Genomic DNA, 18,547 nt, shown 5'->3' with positions numbered 1-18,547 from the left:
TGTACCCGGCCCTGCTGCCCTTTCCACTGCCCAGCTGTGGTGAGACAGCTGCACCCTGTGTGAAGGCTGCTGTCTAGGCGAGAGCGAGGAACACCAGAGTCAGCTGGGGTTTGAGAGTTTAATATACCTTTGGGTTCACACAGTGCAATGGGGTGTAGACATGATGCACAGGGCTCCCGGGCCGCCACCCAGCAGAAAAGGGAGGTGTTGCTGGCTGCTGCACCTGCCGCGTGTTCCTGGTGTGGGTGACAACGCCCTGACAGGCCTGCTCAATATCCTGACCCACCTTGAGCCGACCTCGCAGAGCCAACGTCAGCACCACCAACCTCACAGGCGCCCGCTGCCCTCGTGTTGCCCACGGCAGAGTCCGAACCCCAGACACCCAGGCCTGGGGGGAGCTGGAGGCTCAGGACACCCTTTATTGCTCTGAGCACTCTTACGAGAGTTAATGAAGGAGCACTGTGACCCTGGGGCTAGGAGAAAAGTCACAGGATCTGGGCAGATGCCACTGGGTGCAGGGCGAGGCGCCAGGAAGGAGTCGGCCAAAAGGAACAGCTTCCCAGGCCCTACCCTACAAGTGCGGCCAGAGAGTCTGCTTATCAGGCCTATTCTCAACGGTCAGCAACTTAGGGAACAGGCAGAAAAAGCACGGCCCCCTGCCAAAAACCCTTGGCTAGCCAGTGGACCCTTCCAGTCCTCCAGATGGCAACTGACAAGGGACTCCAGGGTCAAAATAGGTGGCCTCATGGACCATTGACATATGACACCCATCCCAACCAAGACAGGAAAAGACTGGATGCTCTATAAAACGACTTCCTGTTTTGAGGGACACCTCTTTCCTCCTCTACCCAGAGGGAGCCTTGGGTGACAAGCATTCCTTAGCCAGCACATGCCTTTGGCCATACTGCTGGCTGCGGGGCACGGAGACTTCTTCAGTGGGATTTTCCCTACAAGACAGAGCACAGCTATTAATCGACACGCTTACGGTTCAATTCCACCACCTGACAAAGTTGTTCAAAAGTTTAAAAAACTTTTGGTACCAATGCTGCTCTGAGCTCCCTGCATGGCAGCCCAGAGTTCAACGAAGGCATTCATACCCTCCTGGCGCTCAGCAAACAATATGCTCAGTCCAAGTCACCTGGGTTTATATGCACATTTGGAAAAGATGAGGTTTAGCCAGGCTGAGTTTACAGAACTGCACAATCGTGCATGAGGAGTTGCAGCCCTGGGTATCTAAAACGGAACATACACTCAATTGTGACATCAGAGTGGTTTTTAAGGAAGTGTGGGGTGGTGGTGAGGGCAGCACCCACACCCCATGGACAGGGAGACACCACCTGAGACCAGCCCTTTCCTCCACTCCCAACCTGCAGGTGAGGGGCTGAGGCAGCAGTAGGCTCCTCTGCTGATGACCACACAGACGGGGCCCTGGGTTTCTCACAACAGTCAAAATAATCAGCCCCTCCTCCCCAAGATCCCTGAAATTTTCAATAAAATACATGACACCCCTAGACCCACCTCAGTCCCATTAGCAGGCCCCAAGGTTACCTGAATCCTAGACATATACTGAACCCAACTGCAAGACCAATTGGCACCTAAGGCCCAGGACCCCCACAATGCCCTCCAAGCTTAAAAGTGCATCTTAAAATATAAGCATTTGTAAAAATCCAACCCCCCAAACATTTACTTACAAGGTTAACAACTAGTACCTTTGCTTAACTCCAAGTAAGCAAACTTGAAGCCACCTAGCTGAGTGATGCTTAAGCCCCACCTATTAATTTGGGTGATTTTCAATTTTTTTTTATTCTGGAGATTAAAGACACTAAATCTTTAACCTTGAAGGGCAGGCAAAAGGTCGGCTATGCTGTCAACATAGAAGTCAGGGACCATTTTCTTCTTAGACAGGCAGTCACTTTCCTGATTACTCTTCACATCCCGCAGAGTGGAGACCCCAGTGAGGGTCAGGATGGTCTTCAGACCACAAGTGACGCCCAGGAGGATGTCTGTGTCCAGGCGATCACCCACCATGATGGTGCGCTCCGGGTTGATGCCATATTCCTGGGACACGCAGTCGAAGATGAAGCGGCTGGGCTTCCCTATGACGTCGGCTTGGCGCTGCGCGGCCATCTCCACGGCTCGGACCAGACAGCCGGTACCTGCGGGGCGGAGAAGGAAAGGAGGAGAGTGCCGGGGGTCAGAGGCCGGGAGGGACCCGTCGCTCGCCCTCCAGCCTCCCTCCCCCGGGGCGCACGGACCCGCGATGAAGCGGCCGTTCTCGAGTGGGAGCCGGTTGTCCATGTTGGTGCCCACGAGCAGGCAGCCGGGCTGCTGCAGGTAGCGCACAGCCTTCGTGAGCTTCATGTAGCTGAAGTGTGGGTCGAAGCCCACCACGACGGCGCGCACATCAGGCTCCAGGGGCTCATCCAGCCAGGCGCTGGGGCCGTCGCCCTGCAGCGGCTCGGGGCCCACGCCCACGCAGGAGACGCCCACGGCCTCCAGCTCGGTGGCCAGGGCCACGCTGCCCAGCACGTAGGCCTTGGGGGTCGGTAGACCGGTCAGGCGCTGGCGCAGGTAGAGCGCGGTACAGTAGGCCGTGCCGAAGACCTCGCTGCCGGCGCCGGGCCCCGTCGGGCCGCCGAAGCCCAGGCGCCGCAGCTTCTCGGCGTAGGCCTCGCGGGTCTTGCTGCTGTTGTTGGTGATGAAGCCGAGGCGCTTGCCGCGGGCCCGCAGCGCTGTCAGGGTCTCGGGCGCGCCGGAGACCGCCGTCTCACCGCGCCACAGCACGCCGTCGCAGTCGAACAGCACCGTGTCCACGTCGGCCAGCAGCTCCTGGGCCCGCTTGGCATTCAGCCGCACGCAGCGGCCCTCGTCGCCGCCGGCCTCCACCTCCGCCATGGCCCGCCGCCGCCGCCGCCGCCGCCGCCACCGACCGCCAGCTCTTCCTCGCAGCCGCCCGCCACCGCCCCCGCCCCGCCCCCGGCTCACTCATTGGCCACGCGCCTCGCACTTGCCGCCCATTGGACACCGCCTGCGCCAATCCGCCCCCGCCTCCCGCGGGCTGCAGGAGCGCAGCGCGAACCTTCACGGTCCGGCGCGGGCAGGCAGGCAGCCATTGGCTGCCAGGCCCTAGGCGCCCCGGTGACTGGCTGGCAGGGAGCCAACCGGCATTCTGCGTGGGACACTCACTGCGGAAATTCAGCGGAGGAGCTGGAGAGTCAGCGCAGGACGTAAGCCTGCCGTTCATTGGCTGCCGCGGGGCAGCTCGCCCATTGGAGGCTCTTGGTCAGCTTAGGTGACGGAGGCCCTTAATCCAGTGACCCCCCCCCCAACCGGCCGAGCCGGCTGCTGATTGGCTGGCTTGTCTCCGATCTTGCCGGCGGGGCTCACCGTAGCACCGCGGCAGAAGGCGGGGCCGCGGTCCCCTTTTAGGCCGGAGTCACGTCCGCACCTTTGCCAGGGCGGGGCTGGGCTGTGCCCTCCGCCGTGGACACAGTCCGGACAGTGTCTGCGCGTGGGCCGACTACGGCCATTCCTGAGAGCCAGCCGCAGGCTCCTTCCCAACAAGCGTCGCGTTCTCATTTCCAGTCGTTCGCAAAAACGCTTTCCTTGTGCCTTGGTGGTCATGTGGACGAGTAATTACAAGACAGTGGCTTTAGGGTCTAAGAGAAGGGCAGTAGTGCCTAGAACAAGCACTCAACAATTGGTCGCTATTATCATCATTATTAGGTATTATTAACTTTTATGGAGGCGTAACATACAGTAAATTGCATAAATTTTAAGTGTGCAGCTTGATGGAATTTTTACATCCCTGTTATGCATGCGTAAACATAGCCCAGGACTTCCCTGGTGGCTCAGCGGTTAAGAATCCACCTGCCAATGCAGGGGACACGGGTTCGAGCCCTAGTCCGGGAAGATCCCACATGCCGCAGAGCAACTAAGCCCGTGCGCCACAACTACTGAGCCTGCGCTCTACAGCCTGTGTGCCACAGCTACTGGAGCCTGCGTGCCTAGAGCCTGTGCTCTGCAACAAGAGAAGCCACCGCAATGAGAAGCCCACGCACCGCAATGAAGAGTAGCCCCTGCTCGACACAACTAGAGAAAGCCCCCACGCAGTAACCAAGACCCAACGCAGCCAACAATAAATAAATTTATATATGTATATAAAAACATACCCTAGGTATAGAATATTTCCATCACTCCAGAAAGTTCCCTCAAGTCACAATCCAGTCCATAGCGGTACCCCTCCCCGAACTGCTTTTCTGACTTCTATCACCATAGAGTGAGTCATAGCCTCCTTTGCCTGTTCTAGACCGTCTTACAGGAGCTTACCCTGTGTACTCCTCTGAGTCTTGCTTCTTTTGGATCAACATAATATCTGTGAAATCCATTCTTCTGTTTTTTTTTTTTTAATTGCCACATGGGTCATTGTAAGAATATACTCCCCTGATTTTTCTCCAGGTGATGGACATTTGGGTCGCTTCCAGTTTGGAGCTATTGTAAATAATGTCCCTATGAAGGTTCTTGTTCCTACACACTCATTTGTGGATGTGGGCCCTCATTTCTCTTGGGTATATACCTAGGAGTGGAATTCCCAGTTCATAGAGTAGGTGTATGTTTCTCCTTATTACTTTCACTAGGGCCACGTGACAGAATAGCAGGCCCCAGCTTCCTGAGCGCTTACCCTGTGACAGGCGATCCAGGCCTCCAACTCCTAGCATGTCAAATCCCTGCTCCTCTCTTGGGCCCCAAATCTCCATAATGTCTACTCTGGACACCCCTCACCCCCAAACCCATGAGGTAAAGCCAGTAACCTCAGTACCCTTAAGGCCCTGATTGTTTACCTTCAGCCTGTTCTTTGGTCTTGGCTGGCCTGGGAACACCTGGAGGGCAGGGGCCATGGCCCACGAGGGCAGGATATGCAGTGTTCCTGCCTGGCGCACCCACTAGCCAGGAGGGGAGCAGCACCTTCCTCCCTGTGTCTTCCCACTCAGTTTTGTTGGTGGAGCCGACTGACACTGGGAAGAACTGGATTTGACAGAAGATCACAAATCCTGCTTTACCACCCGGAAACATTCAGTGTATGTGGTTCACTGGCCAGAATGAGAAAACACTGCTCTGTTCAGCCGTAGGCTGCCTGGTGCAATACTTGCCCGGTTGCCTTGGTTTACTGGGCACTCAGTAAGCATCTAGGCACTGAGTGCTGCTTCTTACCTGCATTACCTTGTCAGAATCACAGGACAACCCTGAGAGGCAGAGACAATTAGTGTCCCCATTTACAGATGAGGAAACTGAGCCACAGAGAGTCACCAGCTGAACAATGCAGAGTTGGGATTAAACTCAGCTGACCCCAAAGCTGAGCTCTGTTTGGTTTAACATCCCCTGTAGGTTGTAGAGTCTGAGCTGGCATAGTGGGAGAGATGGAACGGCCAGTATCAAGAGAGGGGATGGCTGTGGACAAGGTCCTGAAGGAGGTTGGAAAGGACGGTGCCCTTTATTGGGGAGGACTGTCCTTGGACAAGGTGCCACGCATCTGGATGGGAGAGGAGCACAGCATGATCAATCGCTTTGTGTCCCTGACACACAGTAGGTGCTCATTATATACCTGCGAATGGACGGCACCAGGGTCCTCCCAAGTGAGGAAGCTGGACCACAGGTGGAGTGGGGCGTGGACTTAGGTGGTACAAGGACACTAATCTTCATAGCATTGCATGGATTTGAATTGTATTAGAAAATACCAATAGCCACTGAAAATGTTTTCACAGATGTTATCACTTCCAATGAGCTAAGCAAAAAAGGGTGTCATTGAAAAAGGACTGAAGGGAATTCCCTGGCAGTCCAGTGGTTAGGACTCCGAGGTTTCACTGCCGAAGGTGTGGGTTCGATCCCTGGTTGGGGAACCAATATCCCGCAAGCCGCACGGCGCAGCCAAAACAAAACAAAACAACAACAACAAACCCTTAAAAAAAAAAAGAAAGGAAAAAGGACTGAAGTGGCAAAAAAAAAAATTGGAAGCAACCTAAATAATCTTCAACATGGGATTGGTTGAATAGATTTAAGTACATCCAAGGAAGGGAGATTGAGTAGCCATCATAAAGGATAATGGAGTTCCTGTCAGGCTCTGACCACAGAGAAGCCATTATTGACTATCAAACACACAGTGTGCAGGTGGAGCCCACGCCGAGGGCAGGGTGGGAAAGGAGGCCATCTGGAGGAAGGAGGACTTTGGGGAAGGGAGAAGGCCTGCCCCTGGCCACTCCGCCTTCCAGTGACCTCAGGCCCACTCCTGTTGCCGCTGGTCTGCCTGGGCTTCAGCTGAGGTGGGGCCTAGAGCTCACTGGGTCAGGATTCCCTTTTCTGATCCCCAGGGAATAACCAGGCAGGAGCCCTGGCCCGTCCCTGACAACTCTGTCCTACAGGCTCTGGAGCATGGAGCAGGGCAGGTTGTCTGTCTCCCCGGGGCCAGCTCCTCCTCATGTCCATCCACAGCCAGGCTGTGCTCTGTCTTTGAAATCCACCCCCACTCCATTCCTCTAGTGGTCTTCCTCTTCCTCTCTGATGCTGGCTTTCCCATCACTCCCCCACACATCCTCAAGTGAGGTGTCCTCCTGGTCCTCTCTTCCCAGGTGCCCCCTAGATCCCTCCTGCTCCATAAGTACCCACCTGCTCCTCCGCCTGTTTGTCCCTCTCAGAGACTGTCCATCCTAGATCTTCCTTTCCTGCACCACAGTCAGGAGGATCCTTCTGAAACACTGTCACTCTCTGTTTAAATGCCTGCAATGGTGAGCAAGCCCCCTGCAGAAAGCAGCCCCATTTTTACCCCAGCCTGACTTCTGGTGATCCAATCTGTGCCTCACACATCCCAGCTCCTGACAGGCTAAGGGTCCTCAGTTCCTTAGCTGGGCAGCCCCAGCATGCAGACAATCTCTGCTGGTGTCCTTCCCAGGGCAGAGCTGCCCACTCTCTGTCTGGGCCCTGTGTCTGTGCTTGGTCTTTCCCGGAGATTGGCCTTCCTGGAGGGAACTGGGTCTGATTCACCTGAGTCTTTGGAATCTAGCACTGGGCTGAGCCACAGAGAATAACCAAGCTGGGAGAGCACGACCTGTGGGTTTCTAGCCCATGACTCTGGACAGACCTGGGTTAGATCTTTGGTCAGTTTCTTTGGTCTGCCCTTGGGCAAGTGTTCCATCAGTTCTGTGCCTCAGTTTCTTCTTCAAAATGGGGATGATTGGTATCGTAAATGAGAAAATCCTAGAACGCACTTAGCTTCAAAGAACTAATGCTACCTTAAAAAGAATAAAAAGAATCTGTATGCACATGTTCATAGCAGCACTATTTACAATTGTAGATTAGGTGGAAACAACCCAGACGTGAAAAATGAAAATCAGTCTATTCATATAATGGAATATTATTCAGCCACAAAAAGGAATGAAGTACTGCTGCATGCTACAACCTGGATAAACCTCAAAAACATCATACTAAAGTGAAAAAAAACAGATGAAAAAGACCACGCGTGTAATTCTGTTTATATGAAATGTCCAAAAAAAGCAAATCCACAGAGAAAGAAAGTGGTTTGCTAGGGGCTGGGGGGAGGGGAGAATGGGGAGTGACTGCTAATGCGTACAGGTTTCCTTTTGGAATGATGACAACGTTCTCTAACTACATGTTGGTGATAGTTGCACAACATTGTGAATGTACTGTCACTAACGGTAATTTTTATGTGTACTTACCTGCTATCTAGAGCTCGTGTGCCACAACTACTGAAGCCGGCACGCCTAGAGCCCGCGCTCCACAACAAGAGAAGCCACTGCAGTGAGAAGCCCGCGCACCGCAATGAAGAGCAGACCCTGCCCACCGCAACCAGAGAAAGCCCGCACACAGCAACGAAGACCCAACGCAGCCAAAAATAAAAATAAAAAATAAATAAAATAAAAAATAAATAAAGAATGAAAGGGTTAGTGAAGCTACCCGTGAGCCATCCCCAACTCGGGTTTTCCCCTGTGGCTGGGTCAACCATCAAGGGAGGTTCTGTCACCCGAGGGGGTCGGGGGCGGGCAGCGAGCACCACTCTACTGGTCCGAGCTGGGGCGGCGTCTCGGCAGCCGCCCACTCGAGCTCGGATCGCGGCTGGGCACCTGCGGCGGCAGCACCGGCTCAGGGCCGGTCAGTTGGCGCCGCCAGTTCGCTAGAGCCTTGAAGGAGCTGCCGGAACCCAGCCCCAGCCACGCCCAGCGGGCCCTCCCAGGCCCCGATCCTCCTCCTGTCAGTCCTCTCCACCGTAACTACACCACTCCCAGTAGTCCCGCCCCGTCTCTTCTCTCCCTGAGCTTGGCCCCGCCTCTGCGGTTCCAGGCCACACCCTTCGGACTCCGCCCCGCCTCCTGCCAATCAAACCCATCCTGGCTCCGCCCCATCGCCCTCCTCCCGTCTTCTCGCTAGCCTTGGCGCGGCCCGTTGTTATGACGACACGGTCGTAAATCCGCCATCTTCCTGCGGCGCGTTGCGACATGGAGGGCGCGATGGCAGTGCGGGTAACAGCCGCGCATACGGCAGAAGCCCGGGCCGAAGCCGGGCAGGAAGCGGGCGAGGGCGGGGTCGCGGCGGCGGCGGCGGCGGCGGCGGCCTTGGCCCCCGGTGGCTTCCTTGGCCTCCCGGCGCCCTTTAGCGAGGAAGGTAACAGGGACGGACGGGGCCGGGAGCGGCCAGGGTGGGGACGGCTCAGCTTGGCTGGTGGAGGCCCCGAGGGCCTGAGCTGATGGCGCGACAGACCCTCGCAGGCCCGGTTCCTTGCAGACCTCACAGGTCCCCACGGCACCCCTCATAGCCTTCCACGAGCCCCCTGGTTTCCTCAGATCCTCAGGCCTAACCCTGGAGGGGCGCCCATCACCCCCGTGGGCTCCAGTGCCCACCCGCGGATACTCACCTGTGTCCAAGCCACCGGGGCTGTCAGTGTAGACCTCGGCGATTGCCTCCACTGCCTGCCCCGCCCTCAGGCCAGCGGCCCGGCCCCCCTCTGCCTCCCAGTCTCGACAGGGCCCTGCCCTCCTCCGCGCCCCCTCCCACTTCACCTGATGGGCCACTGGGGCCCTGGCCGGGGTGTGACTGGAGGCTCCGGGAGGGCGGGGCCTCGGGTCTTTCCAGCACCCGGGGGGAGGCAGCAGAGCCCAGTGCTGGAAAGCTGCAGCCAGCTCTGTCCCAGACCTGCCACTTTCTAGCTGTTTGATCCTGGGCAGGTAACCACATACCTCTCTGAGCCTCCATTACCCCTTACAGAATAGGGATGCTACTGTTGAGGATAATGTATCGAGTACTTTCCATGCATCAGCATTTTTCATTCTCAAGCCAGCCCTAGATGCCATTATTATTATTACTATTATTATTCTCATTTTGTGGATGAGGAAAATTGAGGTTCAAAGATGTGAAAGTGACCAGGTCACCCAGCTAGTAAGTACCAAGGACTTGTTGGATACCAGGATTGTGTGACTCCTCAACCCACTCCCTTAACTTCTGGGTTCTGCTGCCTCATAGGATGGTGGTGAGAATCAAAATAGAGGATGTATGTGAATCTCTGAGAACAGTTCTGGGGACACACAGGGGCACTGATAGCTTTTGGAGACAGAATTCTGGTCTCTACCCTCTGAGCTTGTCCCAGGAAGCTTTAGACTGGGCCAGGCAGGAGGGGGTTGGTGGTGATATCGGGGTGGTGGTCTTTGTCCCCACAGGATTTGTAATTCTCAGTACATCATTTCTTGCTCCTTATTCCAGCTTGGGTAGGTAGCTTGGCATGGGGGGCAGTGCTACCCGCAGAGGGGTCTCTTTGGAGGTTGCTGTGCCCTGCTGGGCTTACCCAGGGCCTTATCTCACTCAGTGTTACAGGGGCCGGGTGTGTCCCCTTCTGTGGTGGGGATTCCTTCAATGGCAACACGCTGGTGCTGAGTCAGACTTGGGGAGTGGGGTGGGAGGGTTAGGAGGGTACAGTCACCTCAGTGCTTGGCTTGTGACTGTGAACCATCTGGAGGGGACCGTCCTCTGTCAGGTGGCCTTCTGTGAGTCTTGGCTGTGGTTTGGCCCTTTGCTCATTAATCCAGTAGACATCAACTGGGCTCCTTCTGTCCTCCAGGCCTGGGTTTGACCTTGATGTGGGACTGCAGTGAGGTGGTGGGAACTGGCAGACGTTTATGAAAGCAGAAGGAGCATCCCCCTATCCCTTGGGGTAAACAGCAGGGTGTCTGGGGTAGATCCTCAAGTTCAGGTTCTGGCCCCAACACGCACCAGCTGGGTGGCCTTGAATCTCAAGTTGTTTTTCTAGAGAGGGAATAGTCACTTCTGTTTCCTCAGGGTGCTGGCCGGATTTGCTGTTGGCCCCAGTAAGATGCCCAGCACATAGTAGGGGACTCAGTGAGCCGGAAGTCTCTCCTGCAGGACCTGGGGCAGGCACTGGCTGGTCAGCCCAGATGGTGAGGGGCTCAGGTGCGGTGGCCCATGGCCCTGGGGTGTGGAACCCCTCTGGGAAGTCCCACCCTGCGCGTCTTCACCAGAGTACAGAGGTGCTGCCTGTTTGGAACCAGTGAAGCAGAAGTCAGAGTGAGAAAAGAGTGGTCATGGGTTGAGGGTGCCCTACCTCTCCCATGTTTGCTGAGGACTGGCCTCTCAGCTAGAGCCTGTACACACACACTGAGTCAGCCCATTTTACAGATGAAGAAACAGACCCAGACCTGGTCACTGAGGTGCCCAAGGGCACATGCAAACCCCAACCAGTCTTAAACCCTGGTCCTCCACTGTCCCCAAACCAGCTTGGCTGGATCCCTCTGCCTCCCAGCTGCTCCCTGGGCCTCTCTCCCCTTATCTGTGAAGTAGGGGCTTTGGATCCCTACAGCCTAAGTGCATGGTCAGGGTTATCCCCTGCTGGATGCTGCTCTTCCTAGGGTGGGCACTGCTGTAGACCCCCGGAGAAGGCCTGGCACCCTGGGCTCCCAAGAGTGTTCTCAGCCCCTTTGGGAGGGCTGGGGAAGGCGTCTCTGGTTCTGATGCCACCCTTGGGTGCATCTGCCTGGGGCTGGAATCCCTCCCAAGCCCCACTGACCGCAGGCTCGTTGCAGATGAGGATGACGTGCACCGATGTGGCCGCTGCCAGGCGGAGTTCACCGCCTTGGAGGACTTTGTTCAGCACAAGCTCCAGAAGGTCTGCCAGCGGGTGCCCCAGGAGGCCCTGCCTGCCACCAATGCTACTGCGCTGCTGGGTCAGGAGGTAGCATCCCCCTACTGCCATTGCACACGTGTGTGCCCTCCACCCTGCCCCTCGGCGGACAGCAGGATGAGGAGGTGGAGGCATGTCGAGATGGACCTGTGCCACCGGGGTGGGCAGAGGGCAGGCATCCGGCTGTGGGTGGGTGACTCCCGGCGGTGCTCTGGGCTTTCCCGGATGGCCTGGGATGCGGGCCCTCTCAGCAGCCTCTGGTTGAAGCCTGCACGGTTGGGGCCTGGGGTCCCTCCTTTTTTGAAGCCTGAGGGCCTGCCCTGGCTTAGGGATATCATGGTGGCTTTTGTCCTTTTGTCTCCTGTCCTGTACATATGGTTCCTGGGGATCCCACAACTCTGTCATAAAAATGGCCAACTTTGTTGCACTCGGTGTGTACTCGGGCTGTATACGCACAGTCTACTGAGGCCCATGGCACCCCTGTGGGCGCTCTTGTCATCCTCATCCTATGGAAGTGGGAAAGGAGACTCCAAGAGAAGTCAGGTGCCTCTGGTCACCCCGGGAATGGCCCAGAGGAGTGGGCCCAGAATTGTCTCACTCTGACTCTGTGCTCTTTTCCTGCCCCTCCCAGAGGTGTCCTCTCCTCCAGAAGGCCCCCGGCCCCACATCCCTGGGGGGCCTTTGCCCCGATCACCTGGCTGGGCTGTAGGTGGAGGTGCTCACCTTCATCTCTGCAGAGCCAGCTGAGCCTCAAGCTGGAGCTTCTAGTCACTTCATCCTGGAGTCCTCCCTGAGGGTGCTCAGGGCTCCCCATGGGGCCCTTGGTGGCTGGAGGCATTAGAGTGATGGGGCCGACCCCTGGGCCTGGGGTGGAGGGTTCAGGCTGGGAGTCAGGCTCAGAGCAGTGGTCCGTTAGGGGAGATGAGAGGCCCCACCCCAGCCATCCTGCATGGACATAAACCTGAGCTCTGGAGCCTTGGAGACGAGTCTCCTCTGTCCCCTGTCACCCAATGGCAGGTGGAGCCAGCAGCAGCAGGCTCAGAGGAGCCCATCACCGTGGCCCACATCGTGGTGGAGGCAGCCACTCTCACGGCAGACATCAGCCACACTCCTGACATTGTCGGTAAGCTGGTTTGGCCCCACCATGGCTGTTCACGTGTGGCTTTCTCAGTGCTGAGGCATTGCTGACCTGTTAGTCATCCACGGTCAAGGCTGGAAGCTGGGGACCTCTGCTGCCTGTGCCCCTCTGCTGTCCCGAGAGCAAAGCCTGGCTGAGGAGGGGCTGAGACCTTGTGTGCACCTTCCCCAGGGCAGGGCCTGCAGCAAGAGCAGGCATTGGCCACCAGGCCCTGCCCTGCCCAGAAAGCGGAAGCCCAGAACCAGGGCAGCCCTGGGGGACACCTGGGCCTCGGGGAGTCTTCACTTTGTGCATAAATCATCAGCTGGCTGCTCTCTCCTGCTGCTGCCCCGGACTGTCTCTGCCCTGGTTCTTCTGGAATCTTCCCTACTTTTTTGCCACCCTCCAACCCCAACCCTGGTTCCTACTTCCCACCCCACAGTTGGCTCTGGAGGGTCAGGCTGGGGTGTGCGTGGGGTGCACCTGCTGCTCCAGCTCTGCCCTGACCTGCTGCCCGACCTTGGCCTTCACCTCCCCAGTGCTCACTCCCTCCGGCGTGGGGGTGGCGATTCCTATCCTGATTCTCACATGGCCTTTAAGAGCATACAACGCCAAGTCAGGCTCTTTGATGGCTTTTTTAAAGTGCAGTAGGGCAGGGAGTGTTGGGGTGTTGAGCGGTCTGGATTGGGTCACGTGCTGCTTAATAGGAGGCAGGTGAGCGTGCAGCTGGGACATTCAAAGGGCAGCCCGAGGGAGCCGGGGGCTGGGTGTGAGTGTGGCAGTGCAGGGAGGCTGGACTGGGCCTGATGGCACGGGAGGTTGGGAAGGGAATGGGCAGGGGCCTTGGCAGGGACGTGAGTAGGTGACTGGACAGGAAACAGGTTTGGGCAACAGGTAGAACTTGGCCTTGGGAAACCCTTGGGACCAGCTGTAGTAGGAAGAGGTGGGGAGGCGACCTGGGGGAGGGGAACCTCAGAGCAGGCTGTTCTGCCAAGGTCCCATCCCAGGGAAGCTACAGGACCTGTCCCTGTCTCCACACTGTCTTTCCCCCGACATTCCTGTGGACGAGGACGGTTGCCTGTTGCTCCTCTGGGATAAGAGGGCTGACGTGGGAGGTGGGGCCATGCCCAGCCCTGGTGTGGAGTTTGGCTTCTTGGGTGGTGGTGTCATATGGGAAAACAGGTTCCCTGGGTTCAGGCAGCATCTCCAGGCTCTGGCCCCCTGGCTAGCCAGGCCCTGCCTACCATCCAGCCTCCAGCTGGCCCAAGCCCGCGGCTGGGCAGCTCCTTGTGCTCCAGGGGCTCCTCTCTGGGCACCCGCAGCCTCTCTTGCACCCTTGGGAGTTTCCCCTTTGGGAATTTCCCCTTTGCAGGCATCCTGGGTACCCCAAATGTCCCTTTGGCGTCAGCTGCTCAGCGATCTGGAGCCCAGGCCAGAGTCCTAAACCACCAGCTGCTGGCATCACAGGGCTGGGGGTTCTCAGTCCTTGCTGGGCTGGGGGGTGCAGTTCCCAGGGACTGCACAGGGGGCTGGATACCCACTGCAGGCTCTCCTGCCTCTTCCCTGGAAACAAATATGCATTCTGTCTCTGGACTCGGGGCAGCCACGTTCCCCCCTTCTCTGATCCCTCTGTCTGCTGTGCCACACTCAAACTCAAGTTCTAGCCTGGCAGAAATCCCTGTTCTTTTGGAAATTCACTCCTGAGGGGGAGGAAAAATAAAGCTTCAAGCATGTCAGCTAGGGCAGGAGGGAGAGGTGCCCTTAATTGTTTGAGTCACGGCACTTCTGTTCTGTTTTGGGAAAATGGCTTGTCAAAACACGATGCCAGCCTGATTGAGATGGTTTCTAAGAAGCGGCTTCACAACCGATTGCCACGTGTTGTTTTCATGAGCAGAAATTGTGAAGTGTGTTTACAGCTTAGCTTTGCACAGTGTCAGATTTCTTCAACCCCCATGAGAGCTGCAAAAGCACAGCCTTCCTTCCTCAGACTGTCCTAGGCGTGTCGAGCGCTCCCTCTCCCAGGCTGGGTCTCTTGCCTGCCTGTCTTGAAACCAATGCTGGTGGGTGATCCCCAGAGGCATTTCCTCCTCACGTTAGCCGGAGCCGGAGCAGCGAGGAGGCGGATGGTGGCGAGTTGGCCTGTCCACTGCCTCTGTGCCGGAACTCTGCCGCCCTTGGACACGGCGGGACCCCTGTGCACATCTAGTCGTGCGTGCCTCTTGGCTGAGGGGAGGGGGCATCCGTGCTCATGGTGGGTTTCCCTGCTGAACACATTCTGGAGGCCTGGAACTCCTCTAGGCAGCTCCATGGAGTCAGAGCACAGTACCTCCCACCCTTTCAGGCTGAGCAGGCGCCATGTGCTGGGGCTGGGGGTTGGTCAAGACAACTCCACTGTGCCACAGCAGTGTCCTCGGGCTGGGATCCGAGGAAGCAGCAGGGCCCATGGCATCCCAAGGCTCAGGCTCATCTGCCTCTCCTCAGGTGGTGGACACATCAAAGAGGTCATCGTGGCCTCTGAGGCGGAGCCGGGGGACAGCGGGATGGCAGAGGCCCAGGGCAGCCCCAACTGTCAGGGGCCTGGGCTCTCTGGGGAGGGTGAGCAGGCCCAGGTCAAGCTGCTGGTGAACAAGGACGGCCGCTACGTGTGCATGCTGTGCCACAAGACCTTCAAGACGGTGAGGCCCTGGGGCCGCGGGCGCACTGGCTGTGGGAGCCAGGCCTTCCCGCTCCTGCCCAGGGAGGTGCCTGAGCCTCGCCGCCCCTCCCCCACAGGGCAGCATCCTTAAGGCCCACATGGTCACCCACAGTAGCCGAAAGGACCACGAGTGCAAACTGTGTGGGGCCTCCTTTCGCACCAAAGGCTCACTCATCCGGCACCACCGGCGGCACACAGGTGAGCCGGCCTTGGGCCTGGGGCCGGGAGCTGCACAGCACACTGCCGCTGGCCCTGGGGGTGCCCCGGCTCCTAGGCTTCGTGGCCCCTTCCTCCTGGTGGTACTCCAGGCCTGCCTTCCCCTCAGAACCAAGTCAGCGTCCCGCCCGAGGCTGACGCCATTCTCTCTGCAGATGAGCGTCCCTATAAGTGTGCCAAGTGTGGAAAGAGCTTCCGCGAGTCGGGTGCGCTGACCCGGCACCTCAAGTCTCTCACCCCGTGCACAGAAAAAATCCGCTTCAGCATGAGCAAAGATGTGGTTGTTGGCAAAGAGGACACTCCCACAGGTCAGTGTGGTCGGGGGCTCCCTGCCCCGGCCCTGCCTGCTCTCTGAGTGCCACCCTGGTTGGGTGTTTCTTCATGGATTCTCTTGGTTCTGCCTTAAAGGGCCTGGTGCCTCCACCGTGGGGACTGTTACATCATCGGCAATGACAGGTGGGCCCATGGAAACTTCGCCTGTGATTCACCTGGTGACAGATGCCAAGGGCACTGTCATCCACGAAGTCCACGTCCAGATGCAAGAGCTTCCCCTGGGCATGAAAGCCCTCACCCCAGAGGTGGGGATAGGTCAGGGGAGGCCTTTGTCTGCTCAGCACCAGGCTCTGTTCTGGACACTGGCTCCATTGGGAACAGGACTGACATGGGCCTGCCTTCCTGCTGCTCAGTCTGGTTGCTGGGTGGGGAAATGGGAGACCCAGGTCATGGCAGGGAGGGGCAACGGAGAGTGAGCTGGGGATGAGGTGGGGCAGGGGAAGGCAGGTGGAGTGGGCTGTGGGGCTCCCAGGGGCATTCCTGAGTGAAGATGCCAGGTATGCACGGGGGTCCCTGGGGCTGCCCTGTGCGGTGGTGGCGGGTGGGTGCTGCGTGCCGGGCTGCCTGGCCAGCCTCCCTTTGCCTCCCCTGCAGCCCCCCGGCCCTGAGGAGCTTCCCTGTTCCAGCGAGGGCAGCCGTGAGAACCTGCTGCACCAGGCCATGCAGAACTCTGGCATTGTCCTTGAGCGGGTCCCTGGGGAGGAGGGAGCCCTGGAGCCAGCCCCTCCCACTGTGTCCAGTCCCCAGCCCCTGGGAGATGGTCCCCCAGAACTGCCGCTGCTGGAGGTGGAACAGGTGGAGACAGTAGGTGCCTGCGCTGCCGGCGTGCCCCTTCTGGGGGGCTGGACCTTGGGTACAAAGTCACCATGCTATCCTGGCCGCCACCAGCCTCCTTGCTGTGCTCCCTGAGGTGGAAAGTTGCATCACTGTCTGCAGTGACTTTGTCCCCTGATCTATTTATCGCCTTCCTTGGGCCCATTATGGAGCCTCCCAGGGTCAGGGTGCCTCGGTCTGGCCTCCACGGTGCTGCTTGGGCCCAGCCCGCAATGGGTACTAGAGGTGTGCTGTGGTCCCCCAGCAGGTGGCCAGTGAGGCCTCAGCTGTGCCCAGGACCCACCCGTGCCCTCAGTGCAGTGAGACCTTCCCAACGGCGGCCACCCTGGAGGCCCACAAAAGAGGCCACGCAGGTGGGTGGCAGGATGGTGGGGGTACTGGGCAGTGGACGGCCGTGGGTAGCCAGGAGGGGCTCTCGGGTGTGCCGTGGATGGTCAGGGTTGCCTGTGGGCAGGTGGCTAGGGTGGCGCCCTCGGGTGGTGGTCCCGGCCTGACCCGGAGTGTGGCCCCAGGGCCGAGGCCATTCACATGCCCGCAGTGTGGCAAGGCCTTCCCCAAGGCCTACCTGCTCAAGAAGCACCAGGAGGTGCACGTGCACGAGCGCCGTTTCCGCTGTGGGGACTGCGGGAAGCTCTACAAGACCATCGCCCACGTCCGCGGCCACCGGCGTGTCCATTCAGATGAGAGGCCCTACCCCTGTCCCGAGTGTGGCAAGTGCTACAAGACCAAGGTGGGCCCCTGATCCCCCATCTGTGGGCTCCCTGCTCCCTAAGCCAGATTTGTCTCTTGTTCCGTGCCCCCAGACCTCCCTCCTCACCCCTCACCTGACAGCCTGCTCAGTCCTAACCGGGGCCCTCAGAGGGGGCTGGGAGAGCCAAGGCCAGGCTGGCCCTGATGGTGGGTCTCCACAGAATGCCCAGCAGGTGCACTTCCGGACACACCTGGAGGAGAAGCCGCACGTGTGCCCGTTCTGCAGCCGAGGCTTCCGGGAGAAGGGCTCGCTGGTGCGGCACGTGCGGCACCACACGGGCGAGAAGCCCTTCAAGTGCTACAAGTGTGGCCGCGGCTTTGCCGAGCATGGCACACTCAACCGGCACCTGCGCACCAAAGGTAGGGCCGGGAGGTGGCAGGGACGGGGTGGGGGGCCGCGGCCGTCCAGCACTGACCGAGCTCCCTGCCACAGGGGGCTGCCTGCTGGAGGTAGAGGAGTTGCTGGTGTCCGAGGAGAGCCCTGCAGCAGCCGCCGCCGTCCTCGCCGACGACCCGCACACCGTGTTGGTCGAGTTCTCATCCGTGGTAGCCGACACCCAGGAGTACATCATCGAGGTGGGTATGGGGCCACCAGAGTTCGGATGGGGCCTGGGGCGGGCAAGGCTGACTTCTGATCCTCCGTCCAGGCCACTGCGGATGATGCAGAGACCAGCGAAGCCACGGAGATCATCGAGGGCACCCAGACAGAGGTGAGGGGCTGGGGGATGGGCAGGGTGGGGTGGCCTGGCACCCTCACCAGACTCATGGGCTGAGCCTTGAGCCACCCACAGGTGGACAGTCACATCATGAAGGTAGTGCAGCAGATCGTGCACCAGGCCAGCGCCGGGCACCAGATCATCGTGCAGAATGTGACCATGGACCAGGAGGCAGGGCTGGGCACAGAGGCAGCTGCTGCTGACACCATCACTATCGCCACCCCCGAGAGCCTGACGGAGCAGGTGGCCATGACGCTGGCCTCGGCCATCAGCGAGGGCACTGTGCTCACAGCCCGCTCGGGTACAAATGGCGCCGAGCAAGCCACTGTGACCATGGTTTCATCAGAGGACATTGAGATCCTGGAGCATGCGGGAGAGCTGGTCATCGCCTCGCCGGAGGGCCAGCTTGAGGTGCAGACAGTCATCGTCTAACACGGGCGCCTGCAGGGTCCCGGGGGGCTGGGCTGGGGCAGGGGGTGAGGACCCCGAGTGCCCTGCCCTTGCCTGCCTGGCCGAGTACAGAGAAGATGGGCATAGAACTCAGGCGTTCAGAGGAGATGTGGAAGTGTAAATACACAGAGTTTTTGGTTGCTTTACAATAAAACATGAAAACCCGCCGCTTGTGATGTTGCGGCAGTGGCAGCCTCAGGGGCTGGTGCCACTGCCCTGGCAGGTTCCTCTGTGGCAGCCCC

General features: G+C 58.7%; 2 protein-coding genes across 12 annotated transcripts; one reads left to right on the top strand and one right to left on the bottom strand.

Moving 5' to 3' along the window:
- Positions 1–104: 104 nt before the first annotated feature.
- On the bottom strand, positions 105–3,834 carry PGP (phosphoglycolate phosphatase). Of its 2 annotated transcripts, XM_027117784.1 has the most exons (3): positions 2,256–2,938; positions 2,026–2,156; positions 105–947 (listed from the first exon to the last, which is right to left on the bottom strand). In XM_027117784.1, exons 1-3 carry the CDS (start codon positions 2,893–2,895, stop codon positions 933–935), a joined length of 786 nt encoding a protein of 261 aa, XP_026973585.1. In that variant the 5' UTR covers positions 2,896–2,938; the 3' UTR covers positions 105–932. The 2 variants fall into 2 exon arrangements, with proteins under 2 accessions (XP_026973585.1, XP_026973584.1); XM_027117783.1 differs by having other exon boundaries at positions 105–2,156; positions 2,256–3,834.
- Positions 3,835–8,250: 4,416 nt separating this feature from the next.
- On the top strand, positions 8,251–18,470 carry E4F1 (E4F transcription factor 1). Of its 10 annotated transcripts, none has more exons than XM_027117760.1 (14): positions 8,251–8,670; positions 11,097–11,245; positions 12,212–12,317; positions 14,793–14,986; positions 15,084–15,204; positions 15,378–15,530; positions 15,631–15,800; positions 16,150–16,359; positions 16,634–16,742; positions 16,902–17,119; positions 17,301–17,499; positions 17,573–17,715; positions 17,787–17,849; positions 17,931–18,470. In XM_027117760.1, the coding sequence occupies exons 1-14, from the start codon at positions 8,505–8,507 to the stop codon at positions 18,285–18,287; spliced, it is 2,358 nt and encodes a 785-aa protein (XP_026973561.1). In that variant the 5' UTR covers positions 8,251–8,504; the 3' UTR covers positions 18,288–18,470. The 10 variants fall into 10 exon arrangements, with proteins under 10 accessions (XP_026973561.1, XP_026973563.1, XP_026973562.1 ...); XM_027117762.1 differs by having other exon boundaries at positions 8,487–8,670; positions 11,097–11,179; XM_027117761.1 differs by having other exon boundaries at positions 8,487–8,670; positions 16,637–16,742.
- The last annotated feature ends 77 nt before the right edge of the window (positions 18,471–18,547 follow it).

This window comes from Aethalodelphis obliquidens, unplaced genomic scaffold (assembly GCF_003676395.1).
Source record: "Aethalodelphis obliquidens isolate GAN/ISIS:26980383/991018 unplaced genomic scaffold, ASM367639v1 scaffold18, whole genome shotgun sequence".
Classification (NCBI taxonomy): domain Eukaryota; kingdom Metazoa; phylum Chordata; class Mammalia; order Artiodactyla; family Delphinidae; genus Aethalodelphis; species Aethalodelphis obliquidens.
The sequence above is the reverse complement of the archived record's forward strand: the minus strand, read 5'-3'. Positions and strand labels throughout refer to the sequence as shown.

What these genes read in the sequence shown, in the direction of transcription:
- PGP (XM_027117783.1), bottom strand. Translation starts at nt 2,895, where the DNA reads ATGGCGGAGGTGGAGGCCGGCGGCGACGAGGGCCGCTGCGTGCGGCTG. An exon ending in GAACGGCCGCTTCATCGCGG is followed by an intron (nt 2,157 to 2,255) that starts GTCCGTGCGCCC and finishes TCCGCCCCGCAG; the next exon opens with GTACCGGCTGTCTGGTCCGA.
- E4F1 (XM_027117760.1), top strand. Translation starts at nt 8,505, where the DNA reads ATGGAGGGCGCGATGGCAGTGCGGGTAACAGCCGCGCATACGGCAGAA. An exon ending in CTGCGCTGCTGGGTCAGGAG is followed by an intron (nt 11,246 to 12,211) that starts GTAGCATCCCCC and finishes ACCCAATGGCAG; the next exon opens with GTGGAGCCAGCAGCAGCAGG. An exon ending in TGAAAGCCCTCACCCCAGAG is followed by an intron (nt 15,801 to 16,149) that starts GTGGGGATAGGT and finishes CCTCCCCTGCAG; the next exon opens with CCCCCCGGCCCTGAGGAGCT.